This window comes from Poromitra crassiceps (assembly GCF_964638095.1).
Source record: "Poromitra crassiceps genome assembly, chromosome: 13".
Lineage (NCBI taxonomy): Eukaryota > Metazoa > Chordata > Actinopteri > Beryciformes > Melamphaidae > Poromitra > Poromitra crassiceps.
Window position 1 is genome coordinate 17,444,934 of NC_139644.1, and position 27,413 is coordinate 17,472,346.

The 27,413-nt window shown below is 44.3% G+C and overlaps 4 protein-coding genes across 8 annotated transcripts; 2 read left to right on the forward strand and 2 right to left on the reverse strand.

Annotated features, from left to right (window-relative positions):
* Window positions 1-4,777: 4,777 nt before the first annotated feature.
* LOC310788394 (G-protein coupled receptor 183-like) lies at window positions 4,778-5,755 on the forward strand (the record flags this gene model as incomplete). The annotated part of the gene is made up of 1 exon (XM_083649952.1): window positions 4,778-5,755. One exon carries the CDS (start codon window positions 4,778-4,780, stop codon window positions 5,753-5,755), a length of 978 nt encoding a protein of 325 aa, XP_083506078.1.
* A 2,379-nt stretch (window positions 5,756-8,134) lies between these two features.
* Window positions 8,135-12,552, reverse strand: LOC310787479 (zinc-binding protein A33). Its single transcript, XM_083648913.1, has 6 exons — window positions 11,967-12,552; window positions 11,599-11,694; window positions 10,565-10,795; window positions 10,451-10,473; window positions 10,227-10,345; window positions 8,135-9,018 (listed from the first exon to the last, which is right to left on the reverse strand). Exons 1-6 carry the CDS (start codon window positions 12,360-12,362, stop codon window positions 8,480-8,482), a joined length of 1,404 nt encoding a protein of 467 aa, XP_083505039.1. The 5' UTR covers window positions 12,363-12,552; the 3' UTR covers window positions 8,135-8,479.
* A 2,812-nt stretch (window positions 12,553-15,364) lies between these two features.
* On the forward strand, window positions 15,365-18,076 carry tubb4bl (tubulin, beta 4B class IVb-like; the record flags this gene model as incomplete). Of its 5 annotated transcripts, none has more annotated exons than XM_083649488.1 (5): window positions 15,366-15,424; window positions 16,303-16,411; window positions 16,626-16,736; window positions 16,850-16,938; window positions 17,545-18,076. In XM_083649488.1, the coding sequence occupies 5 exons, from the start codon at window positions 15,368-15,370 to the stop codon at window positions 17,905-17,907; spliced, it is 729 nt and encodes a 242-aa protein (XP_083505614.1). In that variant the 3' UTR covers window positions 17,908-18,076. The 5 variants fall into 5 exon arrangements, with proteins under 5 accessions (XP_083505613.1, XP_083505614.1, XP_083505615.1 ...); XM_083649489.1 differs by having other exon boundaries at window positions 16,850-16,929; window positions 17,788-18,076; XM_083649487.1 differs by having other exon boundaries at window positions 15,365-15,424; window positions 16,850-18,076.
* A 3,093-nt stretch (window positions 18,077-21,169) lies between these two features.
* On the reverse strand, window positions 21,170-26,092 carry crb3a (crumbs homolog 3a). Its single transcript, XM_083649017.1, has 4 exons — window positions 25,947-26,092; window positions 25,307-25,510; window positions 22,249-22,295; window positions 21,170-22,152 (listed from the first exon to the last, which is right to left on the reverse strand). The coding sequence occupies exons 2-4, from the start codon at window positions 25,482-25,484 to the stop codon at window positions 21,940-21,942; spliced, it is 438 nt and encodes a 145-aa protein (XP_083505143.1). The 5' UTR covers window positions 25,485-25,510; window positions 25,947-26,092; the 3' UTR covers window positions 21,170-21,939.
* Window positions 26,093-27,413: the final 1,321 nt, after the last annotated feature.

Genomic DNA, 27,413 nt, shown 5'->3' on the forward strand with positions numbered 1-27,413 from the left:
AAATAGAAAGTACAAAATAATAATTACCACTGGAGAGGAGAACCCTCTCCAGGCGCTGCTCGGTGTGTGTGTGCAAGCTCTCCTGTGTTCCACTCCAACCTCCATTTAAATAAACCCTGGGGTTGATTGGCTCCAGGTGTTGCTGCTCAGGCAATTAAGATAGAGCAGGAACTCCAGAGGGAGGGGAGAGAGAGCGAGAAGAGGGGGAGACTGGCTGGTCACATAACAATCACCTCCAAATCCCCAATGTTCACAGGACTTATAAATTAAGCCCTCCAAACAAACACTTTGACACACACTACATGACACTTACTGCACTGCACAGAAGATAATACTTCCATTCTGGTAGGTAAATACAATTATTATCATTTCAACTGAAATTGATATTTAAAAAGTTATATTAAATCTAATATGTCAGGAGAGTTATGCAGGCAGATGTCGTTAAAAAAAATTGACACAAAGATCCATTGATCATTTGACCTTGTGAATAGCCTTATTTGTAGTTTCATTGCTATAGAAAACATTTAAACAAACAGGTAGCTATAGTGATGGAGATGCCTTGGCCACCACATTTTGAGAAAAGCATCAATCTTTGATTGTTTTCCCCCTTTAAAGACCCTCAAGTTACATTGTCTGATATATTACTATGATGCATACCATGAAGATGCATATCAGCTAAATAAAGTTGTTTTCTGAGGTAGAGAGACGACGTATAAGCCCTACTAGGGTTTCCTGTCTCTACCCGCACATAATTTTTGTTGTTTTCATTTTGTCTGTTTCTGTTTTTAAAAATTAGCAAATAAATAAATAGATACTGTATATATATTGTTTTCTGGCACCAAAATCAATGTGTGATTGGAAACATTTTAGATGATCGTTGATGGACAGAGGTGAGGTCTTCACGTATGGACTAACACAGTAGCAGTCAGGGGTGAAAGTGGTTTGAATTTCTTACAGGAACTATACTACCCCAACCTTCATCGTTTCATATTGTCCTCCTCCCGCCCCCAGCTTCATGCATCCCTGAACACACACATCCATTTTTTGAATGCCTGTATGGTGTAGAAATTAGAAACACTTGACAATATGTATAGTGAATTATTTAGACATTACAACAACAGACTCTCCTATGTGGACTATCATGTGTGATTTCAACTCTCCTTTTTGACCAAAACATTTAGGCTACCACACACTGAACAATTAAATTGTTTCTCTCCTGTGTGAACTATTATGAATAACCGCGGTAGGCTACATTGTATGCTTTGGTGCGATGTAGGATTTTGTCTTTCAATAATAATATCCTCATTGCAGCCTTGCTGTAGTTGTTGGTGTTGTGTTATTTGACTTTCTGACCACCCGCCTCAGTACTTATTATGAGGCCAGAATAACAGATGCTGCCCTTGGCCATTTGGAAGGCTAACCATTTACTTTTGGCTTTATTGATTGTGTATGATTCAACTTTGTATCTATGATTTTATATTATTGCATGTTTTTGTAGATTGTTGGGACTTCACTGGCCTGGAACAAACTGCTGGACTGGGGGGAATGAATAGCTGTGCCAAAAAAAGAAGAAGCTAGGCCTATGTGCTGTAGCCTATTGTATTTTTAATTTTACATTTTTTATATTTTCATTTGCAAGTTCAACTGTCAGCTGAGCTCTGTTATTGAAGCTTTGGCTAAAGCCCTGAATTTTACAATGATGTTTTGAAATAAATATGTTTAAAAATCGTTTGTGTGTTAAAAGCTTGTGTTACGTTTTCATTAGCGTTAATATAGCCTATTACAGTAATTTATTTTCAATGTCCGCTATCAAGAGCAATTTGGTTAGGCCTAGTAAAATCGCTGGGCTGGGTGCAGTGTGGTGTGGGAAATTTGTTAAAAGCTTGTATTACGTTTTCATTAGCATTAATACACTGGTATGTGACCATCATTCATTTCAATGTCCGCTATCAAAAGCAATTCAGTTGGTTCATGAAATCGCTGGACTGTGTACTGTGCGGTGGTTGTGATGTGGGAGATTCGAGCTGTCAAAAGAAGACAAAAGACTTGCTCCTGGCCAATCCCGGCGCTTGACTATGGGCTCAGACAGGGCGTGGTTTTGGCTTGACCTATGTGGGTTTCGAAATAACTCAAGTTTTTAATGTCTCCATTTGAAATGTCTACTGTAGCTGGAAGAAGTGTTTTGTAACGTTTTTCAAAGCTCCAGTAAAAAGACCTACAGTATACTTGGGACACTTAACAAAAGCTGCAAAAAGCTTTAATGTATTAGTCAAATTTATCAAGATAGAACATGAATTGAATGTGTTTATTTGGTCAAAAGATCTATGTATTTAACTGTTTCCTATAACAACAATGGAATTATATATTTACTACTTTATTTAATGGCCATTCACTCAAGATGTCAATTAAAATTAGGTGGAGGCAGAAAGGCACAAAAGATTGTCAGAATCACTTTCAACTGTTAATGAATCACAGATTACAACATTAGAATGATCTGACATTTGGAACAAACTGTCTTTCTTTTTTTTTCTATTTCAACAATCAAAATAACAAGTAATAACATAAAGACTCTCTTCCCAGTAAATGTATATTTTAACATTTAAAACTTCAAATATGACATCAGAGACAGACATTTAGCTCCTGGGCTAAACAAAAACAACAGTTCTGTAAAATACTGTTTTTCTTTTTTCTTTTTCAGTAGATATGCCTGCAGAAAAAGACAATTGATTAAATTTGTCATCTCCAGGGACTATAGCATCTTTGGCAAAGATCATCCCTCTCCTAGTCTGATTAGTCCCACAGGAGTCGGCGTGCCCCGGAGCAGAGGGAGGTAAGAGACAGAACCTATGGAAGGAGCAAGACAGGTGCACTTTGAACCACAATCGGCTCCTTGACGGCAGTAAAAGGGATAAAGTAGTCTGTACACTGCAAGGAGCTCAGGCGCACTGTGAAGACTGACACATTTTCAAAGAGGTTGCATGATGTAAGCCAGGGGTGTCCAAACTTTTTTTTTTAATGGGGGCCAGATTAGATAATGTGAAAATCCCGGGGGGCTGCTTCTCGCATCATACTGTGTGGGTAAAAACAAAAACAAAACAGACAATACAATTGTACTCTAAGGATTTTGTTTACCATCTGAAAACATGAGTCCTGTGCTGTTGATACTTGGTGCTTGTCTACCAACTGTATGATAGTGCTGTCATCGTTAGGTGAATGGGGGGAAAAAATTTAATTGAACTTGCTTGATTAACCAATATTCTGTGGAGGGCCACATATACTATATTTTGAGAGACAAGCTGAGGGACACTTAAAATCAGTCCGTGGACTGCAATTGGCCCCCGAGCCAGACTTTGGACGTGCCTGACATAAGCAGTCCCAGAGCCCAGAACAAAGCCTGGACCCATGTTACAAAAGCTGAACATAACATAACTGTGATCCTTTGGGGATGCTCAGCCCTGGTACAGCTGTGCCTGGTCGCCCCTCCTCAAAGCAGCCCTAACTTTACTTCCAGTCTGACTCCTTGGCAGTTATTCTTCCATCATTACATCTCGTTTCCAGGTTAAAGTCTTTCTCTGGCTCTAAATTCACTTTGGGTATCGCAAAATGTCAGAAAAGGACATCTGAATGCTCCAACAAAGTACAGAATTCCCACTGCCCTTCATAACAGTAATCCTAAGCAATTGTCTACGTGCAGAATATGCTTTGCCACTTTAATTCAGAGCTGGCTCCCCTTTTATCCTGCTCCCAAAAAGGATGGTGCTCTTAGCATGAGTCCCCTAAGTGAGTTAGATCTCCCATGAGGAGAGCCAGCACAGACACAAAAACAAGAGAACGGCCTGAGGGGAAGCCCTGACACTGTTTGTTAATGTGTTTTCCTCTCTGGGAACTCACACCCTTTGTAGTGGCTTCAACTCTACTGAGACTATAGAAACACCAGTCTTAATGAGCAACAGCATGTTTGACGTGGTACAGGCTGTGTATTTGTGCTCAGGTAGAAAACACGTAGGCCGGCTACCACCAGTCCGCTTACCTTTAACACTGAAGTTACCTGACTCTAAATGGGCGGGGATGTCGTTAATTTATATTGGACCATTTAATAAAGTAATCCGCCTTTCATATCTGTCATCTGTCATGTATCAGGCCATGTTCACATTACAGGCAAATCTGATTTGCTGATAAAGTCATGAATAGTCATTATCTTGATTGGTTTCCCAAATCTGATTTGGGAGTGTGTCCGCACTGCCACAAATCTGATTCTCAAGTCGGATCTGTGTGTCCAGACCTAAACAGCCTATCTGCATGGGTTGCTATGGTAACGACGTAGGCGTCAGTAAATACGTACGTTGGTGACGTGGTTTTCCTGCGCAGAAGCATTTGATGACGAGTTGCGAGTGACGTTCAAATCAGATTTGGTGGATCTGCGCGTCCACACTGAAGTCACATCAGTCGAAAGCAGATTGGAAACTACCTCCATAGTGGTTTGGGACAAATGACACAAATCAGACTTGGAGCGTCCAGATTCATAAAACCAATCTGGATAAAATCATCAATAGGTCACTAAAGTTCACAAATCAGATTTGGCCTCCTAGTCTGAACATGGCCTCAGTCATCTGCCTAAATATTACAGATAGTGAGTGAGTGAGTGAGTGAGTGAGTGAGTGAGTGAGTGAGTCGAATAAAGCAAATGTGTTGTTTTCAGATCCTAATCATCATTATTCTCCTTTCTTTGTTCCCATCACAGTCCTCGTGTTTTGAATGGGTCTTTGCTGTTTTAACCATGGCAGAAAAGATGTTCTTCGCAACACTCAACTCAACCTCCCTCCCGACCCGACTCCCTCTCAACACCACAACTGACTTCCCACCCAACGCCACGGCCAAGCCCTTCAGCGTGATTGATGGCTGTGAGTTACTGGTCGAGGGCGTTCTGTTTGACCTGGCCATACAGTGCTTCAATGTGATCGTGGGAATTCCCGCCAACCTCCTTGTCATCGCAATCCTCATCCACAACCGCAAACAGCCCTCCACCTCCGACATATTCCTGGGCTGCCTGGCATTCATGGATGCCTACTTTGGTACCATGGTCCCCGTTAGCTTCCTCAACCTCTACCACTGGCACAGCAAGGAGGTGTGGTCCGCCCTCAAGTTCACCTACGGCGTGAAAGATACCAGCGGGCCTCTGTTCCTCTCCTGTATCTGCCTGGACCGCTTTGTGGCTGTGGTCTTTCCCGTGGCATTCTGCCAGCTTAAAGACATCAAGTACAGGTTAGGCCTCACCGTGCTGGTGTTCGCCCTCACCTTCGCCTACGCCGCAGCCAAGACTGTGGGTGGCCTCCCCGACTTTGAGAAGGTGTTCACCGGTGAGATCCTGGCGACGTTTACCTGGATGGTTGTGTGTAACGGAACCATCCTGTGGGCGCTGAAGAAGTCCCCTGGCACAGGGAAAGATGAGATGCACCCCATGAAGAGGAAGGCCTTCAAGATAGTGCTCTCCATCCTGGGCATCATCGTGTGCAACTACTTGCCGCTTGTAGCGATGTTCCCCTTTGAAGACTACTATGCTCCCGATGTATTCCGCTGTTACGTGCAGCCGGTGGGCTTCGCATTCATCAACATCAGCAGCAGCATCCAGCCGCTCGTCTACCTGTCCCGTCTGGAGAAGGTGCCCTTCCTGCCTGAGGCCTGCGTTAAGAGGTGCTGCACATGTGTCAAGGCAGAAAAGAACAAAACCCCACCGGCACAAAAGCCATCTACTTGAAGTTAACAAGGTAAACAAATGCCTGCTGAACCACATGGATACTAAGTCTAAGATTTATGGCAAACCAAAAGGTGGGAAATGGTTCATTGATCTATACTTTCATAGTGATTTGATATTTTAATCACTGATGTTTGTTCCCTATCAATGTTCATCATTTTCTGAATGTTTTATCTTTATATTTTTATGCAAAGCTTGAGCAAACATTCTTGAAAAATACAATTAATATCGTCAAATACTTTTTTTTCCCATGTTCTACATTTGGATTATGCATCAATAATGATGAAACAAGCAGAAACTCAGGATTTTTACACTATACCTTTATAAACTGCTATATTTTCCAAAAATAAAAATATATTATCCAATAAAGAAATTAGGGTTGTCCTGGCTCAATTAATCCCAGTATATCATAGTCAACTGTGATATACTGGGATTAAATCCAGCCCGTAGGACCTTTGCTGCATATGTCTCTCTCTCCACTGTACTCTGTCAAATAAAACAGAAATACCATAAAAGCAATAACAACGCAATCTAATCATGCTCTGTGCTGCTCTTACTATATAATTTTGAAATAACTATCTTATATATTCCATTCTATTGTAGTCAAATCCTCACCAATTTGATTCTGGTTTTGCAAGACTTTGGCGCCATCATCTGTACAAAGAGAAAACAGACTAAAATATAATTTATGACTTTGCCTGTAATCCTTGGATTTATTTTGTTTTTTGTTGTAAAACAATGAGACTGTCAAACTACACTGAATAAAAAAAACTGAATTCAACCTTTCTTTCAGGGACCTTTGGAGAGGAGAAGCACCACCAGTAGAAAGAAGAAGGAACTGTGTGTGTGTGTGTGTGTGTGTGTGTGTGTGTGTGTGTGTGTGTGTGTGTGTGTGTGTGTGTGTGTGTGTGTGTGTGTGTGTGTGTGTGTGTGTGTGTGTGTAACCTCTCCTCCATCCCGATCTGGCAGAACATAGATGTCCCTCACACAATAGAGATGAATGCATCATTGCTACGTTTATCAGGATTTCAGGAACCCTCTCTGGATCCTCATCTATGCCAAGATCACTCATCAGCAGCCAGCCAAAAACCACACCCAGGTGATGTAAGCGGTGCAGGTTGCACAGGTTGGCCCCTTCTCCGCTGCTTCCCTCCCTATGCATAGGCTACTCCTGATTGGTCGAACTATCCTCTCATGCTACAAACATCATGCTATACAAACTGACACCTCGTTTCCTAGCCTCGCCCCCTTCCTAGCCCCTCTCCCACCACCCCCCCCTAACAACGCCTCTCGAGACCCTCCACCACCTTCCTATCCCTAGCTACAGCCCCTCTTCGCTAGCCCCATGCTACAAACAGACTTCTTATGCTACACACGAACGGACACCCATGTCACGTATAGAAGCGGCTGCACAGCTTAAAAAGGACATTGGAAGGCCGGACGCGGACAGCATGTGTTGAAGACTGAACTGCTTTTGTCTGTGACTGTGGCTGTGGCGGGAGAGTGATGTTTGCAACTTTTAGTGTCGCCGACAGTGAAGACAGCTAGACAGGGCAACTGTTCCCATGTTAAGAGGGGAGGCTGGGCACCTCCTTTATAGGTAGAGAGGGACTGGGGACTAGTAAAGTGGCTTGCCTGTGCTTCACGGTGTTAACTACCATTTTTCTCCACATATCCTCACACCTTTTCAAGGTGGTCGTCTGCCATCATGTCTCCCGGCTGCAGCAGCAAGTGTTGCTGTAGGCGGCGGCGCTTCCTGTTTCTACGCAAGACTCCATGTTCAAGCCTCATGGGGGTCCCGGGGTCTTGTCGCCAGACCGGGGCGAGATAAGTCTTAAAACACTTTCAAACACTTTCAAGTTTAATGTTGTCTTGTTTTTGTCTTAGTCTCGTTTATTTTAAACTGATTTGAATATCCTAATAATTAGGCTATTAGAATTAAGCCCTATAATTCGATACCTTGCCAGAGGCCAATTAAGAGGCAACCTGGTGGCTAAGGAGGCCCTCTGGCTCCCCCTATTGGTAAAATTGGTTTTGACCTGCCTACAGTTTGGAGTGGTCCTTGCTGCATTTTGATACTGTGTTGTATAAGAGTGCAGTGTACAGGTTGCTGTGTGTTTATTGCATGCAGTGTTTATGCCAGGGTGTGTGCAAAGTTGTGAGTTGCAGGGACGTCGGGTGGCCGCCTGTGCTTTATTAGTTGCCTGCCTCTGTGGGGGCTTTTTGCTGGGTTGTGCCTCTGAATTTGTAACTTCAATAAAATCTATTTCTTGTCCCTTGAATCTGTCTCTGTGGTGAATATTCTCTTGCCTCTGAGGTTAACAAAGGTTGTGGCAACGTTATGCTATACAACAACAAAAGTTTATTACAACACTGTCTCCAAGTTCATTTGGGGAAGTAGGTCTAACTAGCCTCAATCAAAACAACTTTCTAAAAAAAAGGGGAAAGGGTCATATGACTGGAAACACAAATTTTGATAGGCTTTTACAAAATGTTTTTGAAACAGAAGAATTACCGTACTTGGTGAATAAATGATCTTTTAACGGAGCAAGTATCTTCACTCAGGTACCAAATCATATAATATATATGTATATATATAATATCATTGAGTCTCTTGCTATCGATTCCTTCAGGTTTTGAGGGATGCCATTCATTTCACTTAACAAAACAGCATTAAGATGTGAAATTCTCCGATAATTTACAACAGTAACGTTACTACTCATACACTCATTTACGCAGCACTGTGACAAACACATTCTCTGGCAGGATTCTCAGTGGATGGTTGCTTTGTGTATAGAAATACGGAAGCAATGTTTCTGTGAATGTGTGTGTAAACGCATAAAGAAGTGTGTCATCAACAGAGTCCAAAAAAGACAAAGTCCCTTTGTCATAATCCAGCTGCACTTGGACTCGGTCTGGCTTTCCTGACACTGTGAGGGGTGTGGGGGGCGAGGTCATTGCCCTGAACTCCCCGTCCCGGAAACACAACGTCCAGAAGCCGTTCTCGGGCCGAGCGGAGACTTCAGCGTTCCTCGGGACGGACGAGGAGGCCACGCCCAGGATCCAGTCCTGGTTACTTCCTGTTTCCACGATCCAGCGGTGACTCCCCGAGCCCAGAGGGGTCATGCCCACCACCTCAGCGCTCATGTGGAAGCGCTCCAGGTTGTCGGGGCAACAGTTGGGCTGGCTGGTGTAGTGGAGGGAAGTGAGGTCGTCAGACAGGATGAGGCAGGGGTGTGCTGTGTTTGGGTCCAGCGTCACAGGAGCTAACAGAGGAATTTGGCCAAAGAGAAAGTTGTACATGCTGCACAGGGTTTGGGTTGTATTTAGCATTTATTTATTTAACGTGGGCCTGATTCTCATAATGCTGAGTCCCAGACAAGCTCCTGCGAATTCCACTGCGGGCTCCATTTAAAATGGCCCTACTTTTTCATAAATGTAGCAATCACACAAAAAACAGTACTTGTCTTAAACCCACAGTTGTTGTCCATCAAAACAGGCTATTTGTGTTCTTGAAAGTTGCCTAGATTTCAATACCGAGTTGTTGTTTTTGTCATGTCTCTTCAATTGAAAATGGCCATTGCTGTTCTTATGCTTCCCAGCACCCTCTCTTCTGTGGCTATTGGTGGAAACCCGGAATGACACACCCGGAAGAACAGAAATTACAGGCTCTGGCATGACAAAAAAAAAACTTGGTATTGAAAACTATGCACTATTAAGATCAAGAATAGCATGTTTTAACTGACAACTAGGTTGTACTTACCTGTTAAAGGAGCATGCCAACATTTTGATAGATTAAGCAATTTTGATGAGAGGATAGATGCCCTTCTCCTCTCTCTGCATGTAGAGTAAGTAGTAAGTAGTTACGCGCCCTCCTGCAAGTTAGCTTAGCACAAATGACTGGTAGTCTGCGGTATCTGGCTAGCCTACCCTCGTTAAGTCACCCAATACACATTCCAACAGCGCCAAAATGCTCTCATGTAGTCTTATGTACTGTACATGTTGTGATTCGTGCATTCACCACGTTATGAAATAATAACGTAAAATTACGAGACATTGTAATTTACGAAGCAGCGTACATAGCCAGAGCTTTCAAGGTTTCTTCAGGAAAGTACTTCCGGCATGTATTTGCTTCGTAAATTACAATGTCTTGTAATTTTACGTTATTATTTCATAACATGGTTAGTGCACGAGTCACAACATGTACATAAGCGTACATGAGAGTGTTTTGGCGCTGTTGGAACGTGTACTTACGGCGGGGGTAGGCTAGCCTGATACCGCAGACTACCAGTCATTTGTGTTAAGCTAACTGGCAGGAGGGGAGGGTGCGTAACTACTTTTCTACTGCATCCATAGAGAAGAGGAGGGCATCTATCTTCTCGTCTTACTATCGAGACGATGGTAAATACCGTAATCTCCCAAAATGTTGGTGTGTACCTTTTAAGAAAACTATCACGCTGTCTGATGTACTCACTATACTCAACATGGTCCTGCATTTTCTCCCAGATTCTGTACTTGAGGTTGCACAGGTGGCTGGTCACGTCGATCAATACGCCAGACATGTATTCTGATCCAAGTTCTATGCTGTTTCCCCTGCAATTACAAAAGGCATCATACAGTGAAAATGTGTCCCACTCACCACATCAAAGCAGAATATACTGTAAGTAGAGTATAAATCCATGACGACACATGACATACCTCTCCTGAGTGGCTCTGAAATTCTGCACAAACACAAAAAAAGAAAAAAGTGTCAATTTGAAAAGAGAATGAGAACAGTAATTAAGAAGTTAATGTAAACTAGATTGTCCGTACCGTCAGCAAGGGCATGTCATCTTCTTTCAGCTCCTCCTCCAGCACAGTGATGGTCTCTGCGAGGGACAGCATCTCTGCCGAGAGCTCTTTAATCTGATCCTTCATCCCTGCTGTCTTCTCTTCTTCCTCTTTCCTCACCGCGGCTAACCTGGCCCACTCCTCCTGGTAGAGGACCTGATGGAGCTGCTCAAACTGGTTCTTGATCCGGTTCTGTGTTTCCAGTGCCTGACTCTGGGGGAGATAATTGCAAAGGCTGATTCATTTGAGCTAATTGTATCTATCTAATAAAGGCAGAACCATCTGGGCACTGTGTGTGTGTGTGTGTGTGTGTGTGTGTGTGTGTGTGTGTGTGTGTGTGTTTGTGTGGGTGTGTGTGTGTGTGTGTGTGTGTGTGTTGTCCTTCAGATATCTCGAAAACCGTTCGTCTGATCGACTTCAAACTTTGCGAGTGCGCACTGTGCATGCTGTGGGGAACCTGGCAGAGTACAGTGCAGAATTTCGTGGAATTCAGACATGCGCATAGTCATAGCGCCACCTATTGGTAACACAAAAAGCAGTTTATCCAGAGAACTGTTCGTCCGATTGACTTCCACCTTGGGTAATGCGCTGTTGGGAACCCAGAGTGCAGTGCTGAATTTTGTGCAATTCGGACATGCACATACTGTAGCTATAGCGCTACCTACTAGCAACACACACAAAAATGTATCTCCAGGACCATTCCTCCATCGACTTCAAACGTGGCAGGTGCGCTGCTGAGTACGGGAGAAAGTGCAGTATTGAATTTCGTGCAATTTGGCCAATCAGAACATGGCTTTCACGTAGCCTATCTCAAGAACCATTTGTCCAATTGACTTTGAAATTGGTGGGTGCGCTGCTGCTGGGAAACCGAGAAAGTTACAAGCAGGGGGAGGATGGTGGGGGGGGGGGGGGTGAAGAGTGGGAGAGAAGAATGATGTGTGAATGGGGGGAAGGGGAGGGATGGGAACGGGCACTGCACTACTGATTAGCAATGTAAGAAAATCCTCGCAGGTTACCTTTATGTGACTGAGCATGTCTGCTGAGCAACAGTGAATTCTCTGGAGGTTGTCCAGTTTATCTTGCATGCTCTTCAGGGATGAAGTAAGTTCAGCCTGAAAGTCAAAGATTAATGTATGGCAGGCCGCTTAATAGTCAACAGCAGGGATTAAGGAATGATGTTTTTACTTAAGAGTACTTCAGATGTTTTAAGGCGCCCGTCCGTCACTAAAAGATTAACAGTGTCAGGACAGACCTGATGAACAGCATTCTACGGCTAGGAGTTACCTTCTGACTGTAGGTTAAAAATATAGGTGAACAGCAAAGTCATTTTAGCTAGTTGTTATTCTGTTATTGAGAAACAGATTGTTACATTAATTTCTCTCACCTTGCAGTCCAGCACTGCCTCGTCTATAGGGGAGCAGTCGTGGTTCTTGTGCATTTTGGAGGATTGGCACACCACACAGATGGGCTGTTTGTCAACCAGGCAGAAGAGTTTGAACCTCTCCCCATGGAGGCTACAGTTTATCATCTCGTCCACCAACATGGAACTCTGACTCCTGGCCTCCATCAGAGCTTCACAGAGATTCTTCAGAGCCAAATTGGAGGGAGGACTGGACTTGGGGGCTCTTTTCCTGCATACCGGACACTCGCGCGAGCCCGAAGCGTCCCAGCAGCACTTCAGACAGCTCCTGCAGAAGCTGTGGCTGCACGACAGCAGGACAGGGTCTGTGAAGATGTCGCAGCATACGGGGCACGTGAGGTCTTCCTCTGGGAGAGACATGATGATCAGTTCACCATGTAACAATGAAGTAACTCCACAGTTCAGAACAGCTTATGTCGTCAGGTTTAAATCATAAAAACATTCCTGTGTCAATGGTAAGAACACGATTTAGCTCGTCTCAGAAGACCCTCAAAGAAGGCAGTGTCTGCTTGTCCATTGTTCCCGATGTGAGGCAGCAAACTCTCTTGGTTTTCCGGTGTTTGACATATGGGGGAGTAACTCAGATCATAGAGCAGTGTGAAACAACACTGTATGTCGCTCTGGGAAACAGGAAGTGAAACCCTATTGGCCAGTGCTTGGATAGCTTGAAACCGGTTGGTAACGTGTTGCATTTTTGGAATGTAATCATACAGGATGTGAATGGTTCTTAGGGCAAGCTAACAGCCCAAGGCTGTACACTAGCTAAACATTTTCCTCCCTAAATTCATGGTGTGCTGCACTAACTCACAAAGCAATTCTCAAACTGGTGTGTCAAGTACATAGGGTAATCAGCGGGGGGCCGGGGGGCTGTTGTTTTGGTGCTCTACCTCCATGAGGCAGACTGAGAGAGATGAATGACACATTAAACTTCTTAACTTTGTTAAACGTTTCTATGTGCATATAAAACTAGACAGGGGGGTTGGAGGCCCAACGGCACACTTCAAACATCACTTCAATACAGCGCGTGCACATACTTTTCAAAATGACAGGACACTGGTTCACTGGTTAGTCGAGGAGGAGACATGGGGCGAGGGGAAAACGTTATAATACTTGATTGGATTTATATAGGCCTTTCTGGACACTCAAAGCGCTTCACTGTCTGTGAGGGAATGCCCACAAAATGTTATACGGCTGGCGTGCGAGTGGGGTAAAACCGCCCATATATCTCAATGGGCTGACTCACCAAAGGACGGTGCTGCGGCTCTACACTACAGGATTGGGGATTCTAGAGCCGAACACAAGACGTCTGTTCAGATGTGCATTTACTGCGGGGGTTAAATCCCCGATCGTGTCTGCCTGGGCTGGACTAGCAGCTAAATGCTAATTATGCTGTATGGAGAGAACAGGGGGATTTACCCCACCCTGACCACGCCCCCAGCCAGCTAACCCAGTGTCTATGACGAGACATCGCCTCAACCTATATCAGGGGAGGGAGGGAGGGGAAGGGAACTCAACTCATCTACCACCGTAATGGTATGCACTGCACGGCAACATGATGGATTTTGGCAGCAGCCTTTCTTGCCAAACCCACACACTACTTGAATTTAACGTCTTTGGAAAGTAGCCCCACACAGAAAGGGCCACAGGTTTGGTTTAGTTTTCACTCGTCGTTTTTATAGTTTAAAGGAATAGTTCACCCAAATTTTTTTTAATTCTGTCATCTACACTACAGTACTCACCCACATGTCAAATGAAACAGGTGAAATGTGTTAGTCCATATAACACACAGGGAGGTTGCCAGCACAACTTGGTAGCAGCCTTCTCCAAAACAGTGATGTTTACCAGTCTGCCATGGCCAGTGTTCTCTTCTTCGATGTGGTATGCTGGTTGGATAACACCAACACGAGGGACACTGGCAAATTGAATAAGCTGGTGAAGAAAGCTAGCTCTGTAGTTGGAGCCGAGCTGAACAGTCTGGAGTTGCAGAGGGACACATTTGCACATGTATTCATTGATTCTTATTTATTTTAATTATTTTATTGTTTTTATCTATCGACCTAACTTTTACTATGTATTCTGCTTGTGTCCTTTACTGTTGACTCCACTGCTGTTGTTGTTTTAGACAGCTGAATTTCCCCACAGCGATAAAGAACGGTTTCAAAACTTTCAATCAACAACTGAAGTCAACGGGGACTTCCAAAACATGGGGAGTTCCAAAACATGGGGAGTTCCAAAACAACAACAATCACACTGTGAGGAGAAAGATCTATACACCAGTATTTGTTGCAAATCAATCAGCTGTTAAGATTTACATTTAATTATGGTGTAAATATAGGTATTTTTGGAACTCTGGTCCCCATTGACTTCAGTTGTTTTGAAGAAGGCTGCTATATAGTTGTGCTGGCAACCTCCCTGTGTATTATATGGACAAACTTCACTTATGTTTCACCCTTTTTGCTAGGGACCCCCTGGAACCCCCTCAAGGACCCCTGAGGGTCCCCGGACCCCACTTTGAGAACCACTGCTCTATGGCACTGGTTTAGGAGGAGGCGCTGAGTCTGGTTGGGCACTTCCCCATTCTTTAGTTCTGCTTTGCTCTGCCTCTCTTTCAAGTAATGTGTTGCTGTAAGAATGAACCCATGACGCAGGCTACACTCTGCACAGCACTGACCTTGCCCCCAGGCTTTAATCAAAGTCTGTAGCTACTAGGACACACACATACACACACACACACACACACGCACGCACGCACACGCACACACACACACACACACACACACACACACGCGCGCGCACACACACACACACACACACACACACACACACACACACACACACACACACACACACACACACACACACACACACACACACACAGGGAGAGTCTTGTGTGTGTGGTGGCGAGACAGACAGGCAGACAGACAGACAGACAGACAGACAGACAGGCAGGCAGACAGACAGACAGACAGACAGACAGACAGGCAGACAGACAGACAGACAGACAGACAGACAGACAGACAGACAGACAGACAGACAGACAGACAGACAGACAGAACGAAGGAACAGACAGACTGACTAGCCTTGATACTCTCATTGATTGATGCATCGGCTCGGCGTCCTATCCGCCAACTCCACGGGCCTTGGTTCCTCCCATCGACCTATGGTTCCTCCCTCTCTCCTCCGGTCTTTGGTTGCCATGGGGATGACGTCAACTTGCACCACCGATTCAGTCCAGTAGACGGTCTCAGAGGCGGTGCAACAATCCTGGACGAGTCGACTGCAGGCAGGAGGAGGCATCGTCTAAAAATCTCTGTTTCCCAGATTTCTCTTCGCATTGTCGCCTTCCTCTCTCTCATCCATCCAAAATGCGCGAAATTGTGCATTTGCAAGCCGGTCAGTGCGGAAACCAGATCGGAGCCAAGGTATCAGCCTGATTTTATTCTCGGTTTGATAGAGAGTTTGCAATCGATAGCCAATTGTGCCCGGCCCGCCGACACGCCTCGGTTGCACCGACAGGAGCCGTATCCTGCAAGAATTCTCTATAAACCTGGCAATGCGGCGGTGACGATGACGATTGTTGTTGCAAGGAATCATTTGTAAAGCACTCTTTGCTCGCTGATCTTCACTCGGCCTACGATGTGTTAAAGTCTAACATTAGGCTACACGCCACGAACAGTTTTCTTTTTATTCATTTATCCAACAGACAAGACAATAGATTCGACTCATTCAGTTGTGTGGCAGGAAACGCTAATAACGGCATTTTGACTTCTTGATGTAGGCGATTAGGTTGTTGTAATAACCTGCTGTGATCTGCCTCCCTTCCCCCTCCTCCAGATAACGGTAGTAGGCCTACTCATCACGACATGGCCTATTTCAAACAGATTCTTTTCAATCCAATCCAATTTATGTTGAGAAATGCCAGATTTAAACTATATTACATCAATTAGTTTAATGAAATGTTTCCATTCGAATGTGCATCTAACTGTTAACCCCTAATAAGAACAGGATGTGAAGCATTGAAGACTGACACTTATCAGATTATTCCCATCTGCTCATGAGACTCACACTGTGACTGCTCAATTATCACTTGTATTCTACACAGGACAAAAATAGATTGGCCTGACCTTATTGGTTAATGTTTTAATTGTGCTATTAAATTATATATAATTATAGTTTTCCACAAAGCAGCTAGGCTACTATATCAGGGTGTTGCCTGATTCTATCTCAGCATTTGTTCTACTCATGTCACATCTAGCCTATCTCTCACCCTCCTTTCTTAACCACGCCTGTTTTTTCACAGTTCTGGGAGGTGATCAGTGATGAGCACGGCATCGATCCAACTGGCTCCTACCATGGAGACAGCGATCTGCAGCTCGACAGGATCAGCGTCTATTACAATGAGGCCTCAGGTACGCCACAAATTCAGCTATAGGAAACACACACAGGGCAACTGGAATATGTATCTGCTCCTCCCCCCCCGGCCCGCCCACCTAGCTCTGCTGCCATACAAAAGTGTTTTGCATACACTGCAAGGTTTTACATCAAAAGACTCGCACAGAACAAACTATTGAGATGTACACGTGATTTAGCACACGATTGTTCATCCATTCTGTGTCATTTCAGGAGGGAAGTATGTGCCCCGTGCCATCCTGGTGGACCTGGAGCCTGGCACCATGGACTCAGTCAGGTCTGGGCCCTTCGGACAGATCTTTAGACCCGACAACTTTGTCTTTGGTAAGCTGTGTGAATTCAGTGAAGATGCACTCCTCTGTAACCCAATCCGAATTGAGCGCATTGATTGCGCTTCCCAGCTTCAACTCGATGAACTGTGATTGTCTTGCCTGCAGGCCAGAGTGGAGCGGGAAACAACTGGGCCAAGGGCCACTACACAGAGGGAGCCGAGCTGGTGGACTCCGTCCTGGATGTGGTGAGGAAGGAGGCGGAGAGCTGCGATTGCCTGCAGGGCTTCCAGCTCACTCACTCGCTGGGCGGTGGCACCGGCTCCGGCATGGGAACCCTGCTCATCAGCAAGATCCGCGAGGAGTACCCCGACCGCATCATGAACACCTTCAGCGTGGTGCCTTCCCCCAAGGTGTCCGACACCGTGGTGGAGCCCTACAACGCCACCCTCTCCGTCCACCAGCTGGTCGAGAACACAGACGAAACCTACTGCATCGACAACGAAGCTCTCTACGACATCTGCTTCCGCACTCTGAAGCTAACCACACCCACCTACGGCGACCTGAACCACCTGGTATCAGCCACTATGAGCGGGGTGACCACCTGCCTGCGCTTCCCCGGCCAGCTCAACGCCGACCTCCGCAAACTGGCCGTCAACATGGTGCCCTTCCCCCGCCTACACTTCTTCATGCCCGGCTTCGCCCCCCTGACCAGCCGGGGAAGCCAACAGTACCGCGCCCTCTCCGTGCCCGAGCTCACACAGCAGATGTTCGACTCCAAGAACATGATGGCGGCCTGCGACCCGCGTCACGGCCGCTACCTCACCGTCGCCGCCGTGTTCCGCGGCCGGATGTCCATGAAGGAAGTGGACGAGCAGATGCTCAACGTGCAGAACAAGAACAGCAGCTACTTCGTGGAGTGGATCCCCAACAATGTGAAGACGGCCGTGTGCGACATCCCGCCCCGCGGTCTTAAGATGGCCGCTACGTTCATCGGCAACAGCACCGCCATCCAGGAGCTGTTCAAGCGCATCTCCGAGCAGTTCACCGCCATGTTCCGCCGCAAGGCCTTCCTGCACTGGTACACCGGCGAGGGCATGGACGAGATGGAGTTCACCGAGGCGGAGAGCAACATGAACGACCTGGTGTCCGAGTACCAGCAGTACCAGGACGCCACAACTGAGGAGGGCGAGTTCGAGGAAGAGGGAGAGGAGGAAGTCGCCTAAACCTTCAGCCCACTCAGCCGCCAAACCTTGTTTCAACCCCAACTCTCATCCTGCAGCCGTTATTATTTGAATGGTTTGCCACTTTCAAAACCCGCCATCAATGACTCTAACTTAATGTTAGAGATCAGTGTTAAGATACTAGTGACGTTTTCTGTTTAAAAAAAATGTGTTTTGTATGTTGTGAATGCACTGAAAAGTTCATCCTTACATGCATCCAGGCACTGCCTTGCCAAATTCAATAGCAAGTGATTTTAACTGTGATGCCTTGAAACTGGAGAACGATTAAAAGTTTGTATCTGATCAAAGGATCCTATTACTGCCTCAGTGTTTTCATTGGTTCATTCGACATGTGATCTGTTAACATTACAGACCACGTTACCACACTCAACCTGAATGTCTTTTCTGCAACATATTGACTAGAGTAGTGGTTCTCAAACTGAGGGTCAGGACCACCCAGGGGGTTTGCGAGATTATTTGTAGGACAGGGGAACAATAATTTATATTATACAAATGTATTATGACTAGGGATGTCACAATATATCGTCCCACAATATATCGCGATAGCAAAACGTGACAATATGTATCGTTAAGATGAAATCTCATATCGCGAGAAAAAGAAGCTGAACATGGTGGCACTGATCTGCATCTGATTGCATGCTCACTCTCCTTTTCATTGCTTTGTTTGAACAGACGAGGGAAGTTACAGACACGGAGGATGAAAATGGTGAAATTACTCAAATTAGCGTGGAGGATGCCCCACTTACAAATCAATCGCAAAAAAATATTGTTAAAATATCGTATCGTTATCGTAAACCCAATATCGTGTATCGTGAACTGAGTGTATTGTGACACCCCTAATTATGACTATTTTCTTTCTCAAATTTTGCTCTTGTGAAAAGATCTTACCTGTAAAGAGAACTGAACATATGCAGCCTGTCACGTGTACTTGTGACCTAAGTGGGCATAATTTAATTTACAGGTCATGATGAGAAGCCACTGGCAGTGTGCACAATAAGCAGATTGTCAAAAGATTTCAAAAACGGCATGGTAAATGTGTTGTGTTAAAGGAGTTGATTCACTTTTTCAGCCCAGGAGTCAAAAGGCAACACGTCTTGAGTAGCAACGCATATTTTAAAAGGAAGGCTTTACCGATTTTAAACCCACTTTCTATCATTATAATCTCGTAATATAAGCCGATGGACAGTGCTTACCGTCTCCTAGCAGCAAAGATCATTATGTAGTCAAATTAATAGCCTACTAATTGAGAAAGCCGTGTAACTTGTCGAGTCAATAGACAGTAGACACAATTTAATTATCCCTGTGAAAATAACTGCTGCCATAAAAAAAAGTGAATAAATTATATTCCATTGGATAAGTCAGTGCTGTTGCAATGACGAGTGGACCACACAAAAAATCCACAGTTTACATAAGCCGTATCTGCTGTGCCTTATCTACAGTATCAACTGAGCTGAGTTATCAGTGGGAAGTCTCACTGAATATGATTTATGTTGCACTCAGAACTCTGACTCAGTGACTGGCCCAACAATATTATCGGTGTGGAAGGGGCTAATTTCATACATTTTTGTTTAAAAAATAAACGTGTCCTAAGTTACTGTACAATACAATCATTTTAACATGATTTGTGAAAAGGACATTTAAAGTCACCATCAACATCTATTCAGATCAAACTTGATCTGAGGTAGTCATTTTTGTGTGGTGATCATCGCATACATGTGGCAGGTATAATGTCAAAACTAGGCATTGGAAGTTCAAACTCAATTATTACTACACTATTTTGCTAATGACTATCAGTGTGTTGTTGCGTTGATTGCAGAATGACTAGCAGATTTCGAACGTTTGTGAGTTTGTTTGTTTTTACATTCAAATGCCAGTTTAATTTCTTTTAAATTTTCAGTATTTCGATTCCTAATATTTCCATACATCACAGATTATGCTCTGGTACATTGTAGGGATTTAGCCGATGCTCTTATCCAAAAGACACAGTGAGTAACTAAGCTGATGTGGGTGTCACTGTCTTGCTCAAGAACAGGCTTCTCCAGGGGTTGAACCTGTGACCTTTTGGTTACAGAATGGGCTCTAACCATCAGGGTGCCCCGTGTGCCCTGCTGTATGATCGCCCTCAAGCTTAGGAAAATCATGTTATGTACAAATAAAGAAAAACCGTCAGAGGAACCTCTAACAGTGTGGACTTTGCATGCTGTCTAGACATTTTGGTTTGGTTTGGTTTGGTTTCACTGCAATTCTGTTGCTAGGGAACAGTTTGGATCCTAGTTGATTTCCTGTTGCAGTGTTTGCTAGCCATTATTGCTAGCTGACAGGACTGCAGCAGGAAATAAACTATGGTCTATTTAGAATGATTGTTGTCAAATTAAAAGTCTATAATTTTGGTTTATTACAACTGATCTCAAATGCTTCCTCTGTGGCACACTGATTCTCTTTTTGATCGGGGTAGTCTATTATGAAGATAAGATAAGAGTTTCCCCAAAGTCCTGAAATATGAATAGGTTGCGTGGCTTTAAATTCCTAAAATGGTTACTGCACTATTCTACAAATATTAAGTTATTTATTTGACAAAAGCATAAACATGCTGTGACATTGTAAAACATCTGCATAATTACAATGCAGTATGCACTGGTAGATCTGACATGAAATTAGAAATAATATGACTTTAATTAGGGTGATTACAGAATAGCAAAAATATATATATATATAAGTAAACAATGATTTGTTTTTGCTTATAACCTTAAACATGCAGCAGGTCATTTTAAAATCGAGTTTGATTTTCCCATTGACATTGAGGACAAGATAATATTATGTGAATTGTGAAAAGATCAAAATAAATAATAAACATTTTCTCAATTTCAAATGCAATGGACTCATCGGGACAAACAGTACAAAAAAGATTCGTCTGAGGAGGTAAAAGGTCAGCAGAAGCTTTGCCAGTGAAATGGTTTCAGAAATCAACAACTGGTCTCCGTGTATGAAGTTCAACCCAGAATCACAGTATGCACATGCAATATATCATATGCAGTGGTTCTCAACTTGGGGGTCGGGACGAGATTATCTTGGGGGGTCATGGGATGATTGTGTGTGTGTGTGTGTGTGTGTGTGTGTGTGTGCCCCCCCCCCCCCCCCCCCCACACACATAATGATTAAATCTCCCATAGCCATACCAATGATTTAATGTATTATATAAAGCTATATAAATGATATATTAACTGTTGTATAAAACAGCTTTCAGTGAGTGAAATCAGTATGTGAATGTGTGCGCACTGGGAAGTCATCTCTTCCAGTGCATACCATGGCACAGTGACAGGTGATTGCTAGCTAGCTAACTACTGCAATAAAGCTTGGTTGGACAGTGGCAGGAGGAGGGGTCGTGAACCCCAGCCTAAAGTTTTTTTGGGGGTCACGGCTCAAAAAGGTTGAGAACCACTGTCTTATGGTAGCATGCATTTGTATCATGTATAGCCTACATATATTAGCATTCATATTTCATTTCTGCATGTATTTCACTACCACCGATCATAGCAGCTTGGAGATAGGACTTGAGCATAGGATTATACTGTATCAAACCATGTTCAGTTACCTGGTAAATTATATATTAAAACATGAAGAAGAAACATTTTCCTCAAAAATGATTATCAGTGGTGATAAAATACTGCAGCTCCTCTTTCATCTGTGTAGAACAGTTGTCCAGAACCTCCTTGAAATGTCAAATTGTTTGTAAAAAATCCATCTGTCACTTGCAGATACATCGCAGTGCTTTCCCTCATAGTGCCGTGCAGGAAACAATCGGAGCTTGTTGAAATCAAGTAGTAAGCGAATGCATCATGTAGGCTACATGTTCCCCCAAACCTGGGCTATCCATCCTCTCTCACTCCTGGAGAGATTTGGAACCATCTCTCCATGGAAAGAGCTTTGTCACGCGGGAATGCTGCCACATGTGCAGCAGCCCACATCCGGATCAAATTTGCATGATTTTGCAAGGGACATAAAAGTACGGCCAATTCAAATGAGCCTTTCCTCCTTCGGTAACTTGAGTGCATCTGGCGTCTCCACGCCACGTGTCCCAGACTGCTCCTCGGCGCTGGGTCGGTAAGTCCCCTCGGTCTGTCTCTTCTTCTTCACCACGCAGAGGAGCCAGGCGAGAACCGCCAGCGCTATGGCCAGGACTCCCAGAGTCACGGTAGGAGCCACGATAGCCGCAATGTTGGGTCCTCCCTGCAAAGGAGAGGAACACAGGACAGTGATCTACCCGGTAACATTAGATACTGAGTGACCTTATTTACTTGAGAGAATATGAAGAGCTTCACTCACATCGGTGGTATCATTATGTTTGGCGCTTGCCGTGGTGGTATAATTCCCTGGGAAAAGAGCAACAATATCAGGACAAAGAGCATAGTGCAGGTTGGAGACCACATTGCATTAATATGTGGGAGGGGTATAGCAATGGGATTTTTGTATTGGGGGGGGGGGGGGGGGGGGTGATCTAGACTCGTTTTTGTAAACTGCAGGAATTGTTTTTGTAAACTGCGGGGGGCACTGATCCAGAAATGCAACTGTACACCTGTGATGTCACAGGGATGCAAACTAGTCTCTTTTAGGTGGCAGTCATCTTTTAGCCTGGGTAAACCCATCCCCCACATGACCTGCTCTCAGACCTGCTCTCAGTCACTGCTCTCAGTCACTAGGTGACTGAGAGCAGGTCTGAGAGCAGGTCACGTGGGGGATGGGTTTACCCAGGCTAGTCATCTTTTTCATCTCAAAATAGAGAGCCAAAGAATCGTCTCTCGCTGGTCACCACCATTCTTTTTTTTTCTTCCTGTGGCTGGTTTGTAGCTGAAGCACGAAGTAGGCGGTCACTTTGGCTCTCTATTGGAGGATTTCTTCTTGGTTTTGTATCTGCCCTTGTATCGGTCGTCTTTTTCACTATCCATGACTTTGCATCCCTGTGTCAGCCCCAGCAGAACGTCCAGCAACAAGTGTTGTCACAGCAGGTGTTGAACGCCCACTTAGAATGCAACCAACTGTTTGATTGACCTGAAAGTCAGTGCTGGAGGTATTGTCAGATGAGGCATCTTTTAATTCAGACATTTCGACTGCCTCCTTCCAAACCCTCGAACTCGAACACCCCTTCTTTAATTCTGGAGCTATTTGGAAGTGGACACGAAGCTTCAAATACTATTCCATGCTTTTGACTCAATCAGATACTACGTTTTTTTTTCTTAAAGTGGGCTGGGAAGTTGATTTAAATATGTAATTTTCTGATGAGACATGGAGAAAAATCCTAAGAAATTTAAAGAAAATGTCGAGGGCGATTAAAACAAGACCGATCCAGTTTAAGATCATAAATAAAATCTATTTGACTCCTTTAAAGTTATTCAGAGCTAGGTTGAGGGAGAGTCCAGAGTGCTAGAGATGTAACATGAATGATGGTACTTTGGTACACCTTCTGTGGTCTTGCCCTAAAGCCCAAGATTTTTGGACAGCCATTCACGAAAACATTAAAGTGATCATTGGTCAGGATGTCCCATTCTCTTCTAGTTTGTATATTCTGGGCGATCCTCTACCATTGCACGATCTCCCCAAGCCTGAAGCAGATTGGATCCATACAGCTCTTATGCTTGGCAGGAAAATTCTAGTTCATGAGTGGAAGTCTGCTGATTTGCCCTCAGTGAATGTATGGCTCTCTCAGCTGGGGACGGTGGCAGCATATGAGAAACTCTCTCTTTGTCTCATTAACCAGTCGGAGAAATATGTTCAGAAATGGGGGAAATACCTGGACTTTGTGAATGGATTGTGATGATGGGAAGATGTTTTTCTTTTCTTTAAGTTGATGTTAATGCTGTGTGAGTTTGCAATGGTGTTTGTGGGCTGCTGATGTGACACTTTTTTTTTTCTCTCTTCTTTTTTGGTCAGGGTTGGAATAGTTGTTAGGTTTACTTTGATTTTTGTTTTGTATGTCTTTATTTTTTTTGCTATTGTAGGGTATTTTTTATTTGTGGTTCTCTTGTTGTGTGGACTGTATTGTTTATGGAAATGTGAATAAATAATTGATCATAAAAAAAATAGAATGCAACCATTTTCTCCATATTTCTGCCCTGGGGGCCTGTATTTTTTTTATTTTGTTTGTTTATTTATTTATTCATTTATTTATTTAGGGGGGGGGATTTTCATACTAATCATGAGCCCAAAATGTAGATTCAGAAAGAAAAAACATTAACCTACACTTTACTTTGTAGCACACCATAACCCCTTTTCTGGCCCACTAGGGGTCGGGGAGCAGTTTGAAGTAAACACCTTAGTGTACTGTAATGGAATAGAGCCTGTGCAGGTTAGGACAGGTAAATGCACATTGATAAAGATTTAGAAATGTACGGGCAAAGCAGAAAATGAATAGAACTCAAAGTAGGCTACACAAGAAAATAAGGAAGGGGGGGGGGGCATTTTTAACCTTCTGTACACTATTCCATGTAACAAAATCACTTGTAAGCATTCCAATGCTTTTCCCAGAAATGTTACCCATGACCAGGCAAGCGATTACTCAGTGACATCACGAAACTACATAGTTACTACTTGACCAGGAGGAGGAGGAGGAGCGGAGGCTTTGGAATGCAGCCTGTAGCCTACTGTAGATACGGTCAGTGGAGTCTGTCCACACTTGTGTTTGAAATATGAAGAAAACTCCATTATATGCCCCCCCCCCCCACCCATTATCCAGTATAGTATTACTTTGAATCAATTTAAGAAGAAAGTTTTGGTTTTTCAAAACGTAATACCCTGCTAAGGGTTTTCCTAACTCAGTCAATCATTCACTAAGGCAAATAGTAAACTTCGCAAGGACAAAAGTACACCTTGATAACAGACTCAGGGATCGTTTTTGCTCAAAAAGTAGTCTGACAAAATGCTGCAGCAGCTAATGTGTCCTGTACAGCAGACACCAACAAAATGTTTAAAACGCCGTAGAATTTGACCCGCCATTGAATTTGATATTTTGAAATGGCTTTCGTTGAATGACGGTCTTTTATTAAAATAAATAATAATAATGATAAACATGAGACCGGATGCAAATAAAGCGCTTTGCCAGAGTTCATAACCTTTCAGTGGAAGGTTCTCACACTGGTGGAGGTGAACTTGCAACAAGCTGACAAGCCCGTGCATGTTACAAATGCTCTGTTACAAAGTCTATGAGGTTTTATCATTGTAGTGCAGTGCAACAACAGGTGTGTGTGTGTGTGTGTGTGTGTGTGTGTGTGTGTGTGTGTGTGTGTGTGTGTGTGTGTGTGTGTGTGCGGGCGGGCGCATGTGTGTGTGTCTGTGTGTGGTCAGTGTATCGTGTGGGAGTGTGGGGGTGAAGCAATGGTGACTGACTCACCCCAGACAGGATTAGTGCCCAGTACCAGGAGTAAGACGCTCCCAACCAAGAGGCCGGGATATGCCAATATGCCCGGGAGCACTGCCATCTCTCCCTGGGACCGGGAGGGCCGGGTGAGGGTCGACTGGCAACGGGACAGCGGGGCATCAGCTCGGGCCCATCTCACTGGGTCCAACATTCACACTCAGTCAGTCTTTCTAGGCCCTTTTTGAAGAGATGGATGGAGAGCGAACTTCACCACACACACCCTACATTTAATGTATAGAGGCTTCACTATAAATAGTCTAATTAGTTAGTCCAATTTGACAATAGAGCCTTAATCTAAGGCTGAATCAGCCAACTGACAAACACATACAAGCCATGAGTCAGACATGTAGCCTGATGTTGAATCACCATTTCCTTCATTGTAGACTTAAACCTGCTCAGTATAGAGGAAGGTAACAATAGGCTATTAATAGGGCTTATATTCAAAGCTGAAAACAGCTTTTAAACTGAGGACTACACCAGGATATCCAGGCTCTCTCATTCGCAAGAAAATGATTATTTTTATTTCATGAACTACATGAAGGTATGCAGTACTACATTGTACAGTAATACATACTTTACATCAAAATAAATGAAGAAGAATTATGATACATACCCTTGAGGAGGCTGCAGGTGCTCGAAGCAAAACGGGAAACAGGCCAGGCAGGTTAATTCCTCACAATGAACCTGTCGCTTCCGCCTCACCTTGTCAAAAATGAAACCGCAACAAATGGCTCAACCCCCGGCAAGGTGACAGGTAAACCGCCTACAACTCCGAATCGGAAGACGTTGCAGTATATCCGCTGCGCCGCAGGACTTGGATCCTTTTACTTCTTTGGACTAACATCGTAGGCTGAGCTACCTGTTGGTTTCAATGTGAAGAAGTTTTTCTCTGTCTACTCTTCAGATCGCCATTGGTCACATGGCTCAGTTTCGTGTTACATTACCTGAGCACAGTATCTACCTGCTGCAGAGCGGACAGATCCTCCTTTGTTTTGCGTCCCAGCGCATCAATGTCGAGGAGAAATGCGGGCGGCTGTTTAGTGGAGCGGTTCCCCCTCTTTCCATACAAAGTCATCACACAGACCGCACCGTATCTTCAAATGACAATGAAATCAAGTTTGGCTGTAGCTAAATGATGCATAATTCAGCCTCAGTTTCAATTCAATTACGGTTTTGCCTAGTAGTCTAGCATAGTCTAAACAGGGTGGCAGGTTGCTCACTTGCTCCTCTACAGCAGTACTAGCCATTAACCTGTGCTGGTGCGCAATGTTTGACTCTCGCCTCTGCTCAGATCTAACCTAGCAACCTGTGTGACGAAGGCATGAAACAGTGCCCCCGTCAGGTACCAGAGAGGGCAGCAACATTCCAGAGATATTTCAAGGATGAATTCGGCGGCCAACTGGTCCAATGGGCTCTAATCCTCCTCTAATCTCCCATTCTCAGACGCACAGGGGCAAAGAAAATGTGGGCTGCTGCTTTAATCTGAGTTGGTCACAGTTTTCCTGTTTTTTTAAAGCAGAGTACAGAAAATTCACTCTGAGCCTCTATTGAGTTTATGTAGGTCTAGTTGACTAGAGATCTATTTGATCGTCCCTTATCAGATCTCATGTGGTGTGGTATTCTAATTCCAATAATATAATAATACAATAAATATAGGCTAATGATATAATATTCAGATTGGGACTCATAGTTTTGCTGTGATATTTGAATAGTATTCTTCTAGTGGACCCGTGGGAGTTATCCATCGTAACTTCTGGTGGCCGACGTTGGAAACAGATGCCCGGGGCTATGTGGCTGCCTGTCCGGTGTGCGCTCAGAATAAGACATATAACCGACCCAGCTCTGGTCTTCTTCGTCCTCTACCCATTCCATGGTGGCCATGGTCCCACATCGCTGTGGATTTTGTTATGGGTCTGCCTCCTTCCGAAGGTAACACAGTCATTTTGACTATGATTGACCGATTTTCTAAAGCTGCTCACTGTGTTCCTCTTCCCAAGCTCCCCACAGCCAGAGAGACGGGGGCCTTATGGTGCAACATGTGTTCCGCATCCATGGCATTCCTGCGGACATCGTTTCGGAC

Coding starts and splice junctions, on each gene's coding strand:
- LOC310787479 (XM_083648913.1), bottom strand. CDS start 12,362: ATGTCTCTCCCAGAGGAAGACCTCACGTGCCCCGTATGCTGCGACATC. Junction 10,346..10,450: donor TTCAGAGCCACTCAGGAGAG/GTATGTCATGTG, acceptor TTGTAATTGCAG/GGGAAACAGCATAGAACTTG. Junction 9,019..10,226: donor GCAGGACCATGTTGAGTATA/GTGAGTACATCA, acceptor TTCCTCTGTTAG/CTCCTGTGACGCTGGACCCA.
- crb3a (XM_083649017.1), bottom strand. CDS start 25,484: ATGTTGGACCCAGTGAGATGGGCCCGAGCTGATGCCCCGCTGTCCCGT. Junction 22,296..25,306: donor GGGCACTAATCCTGTCTGGG/GTGAGTCAGTCA, acceptor CTCTTTTCCCAG/GGAATTATACCACCACGGCA. Junction 22,153..22,248: donor AACATAATGATACCACCGAT/GTGAGTGAAGCT, acceptor TCTCCTTTGCAG/GGAGGACCCAACATTGCGGC.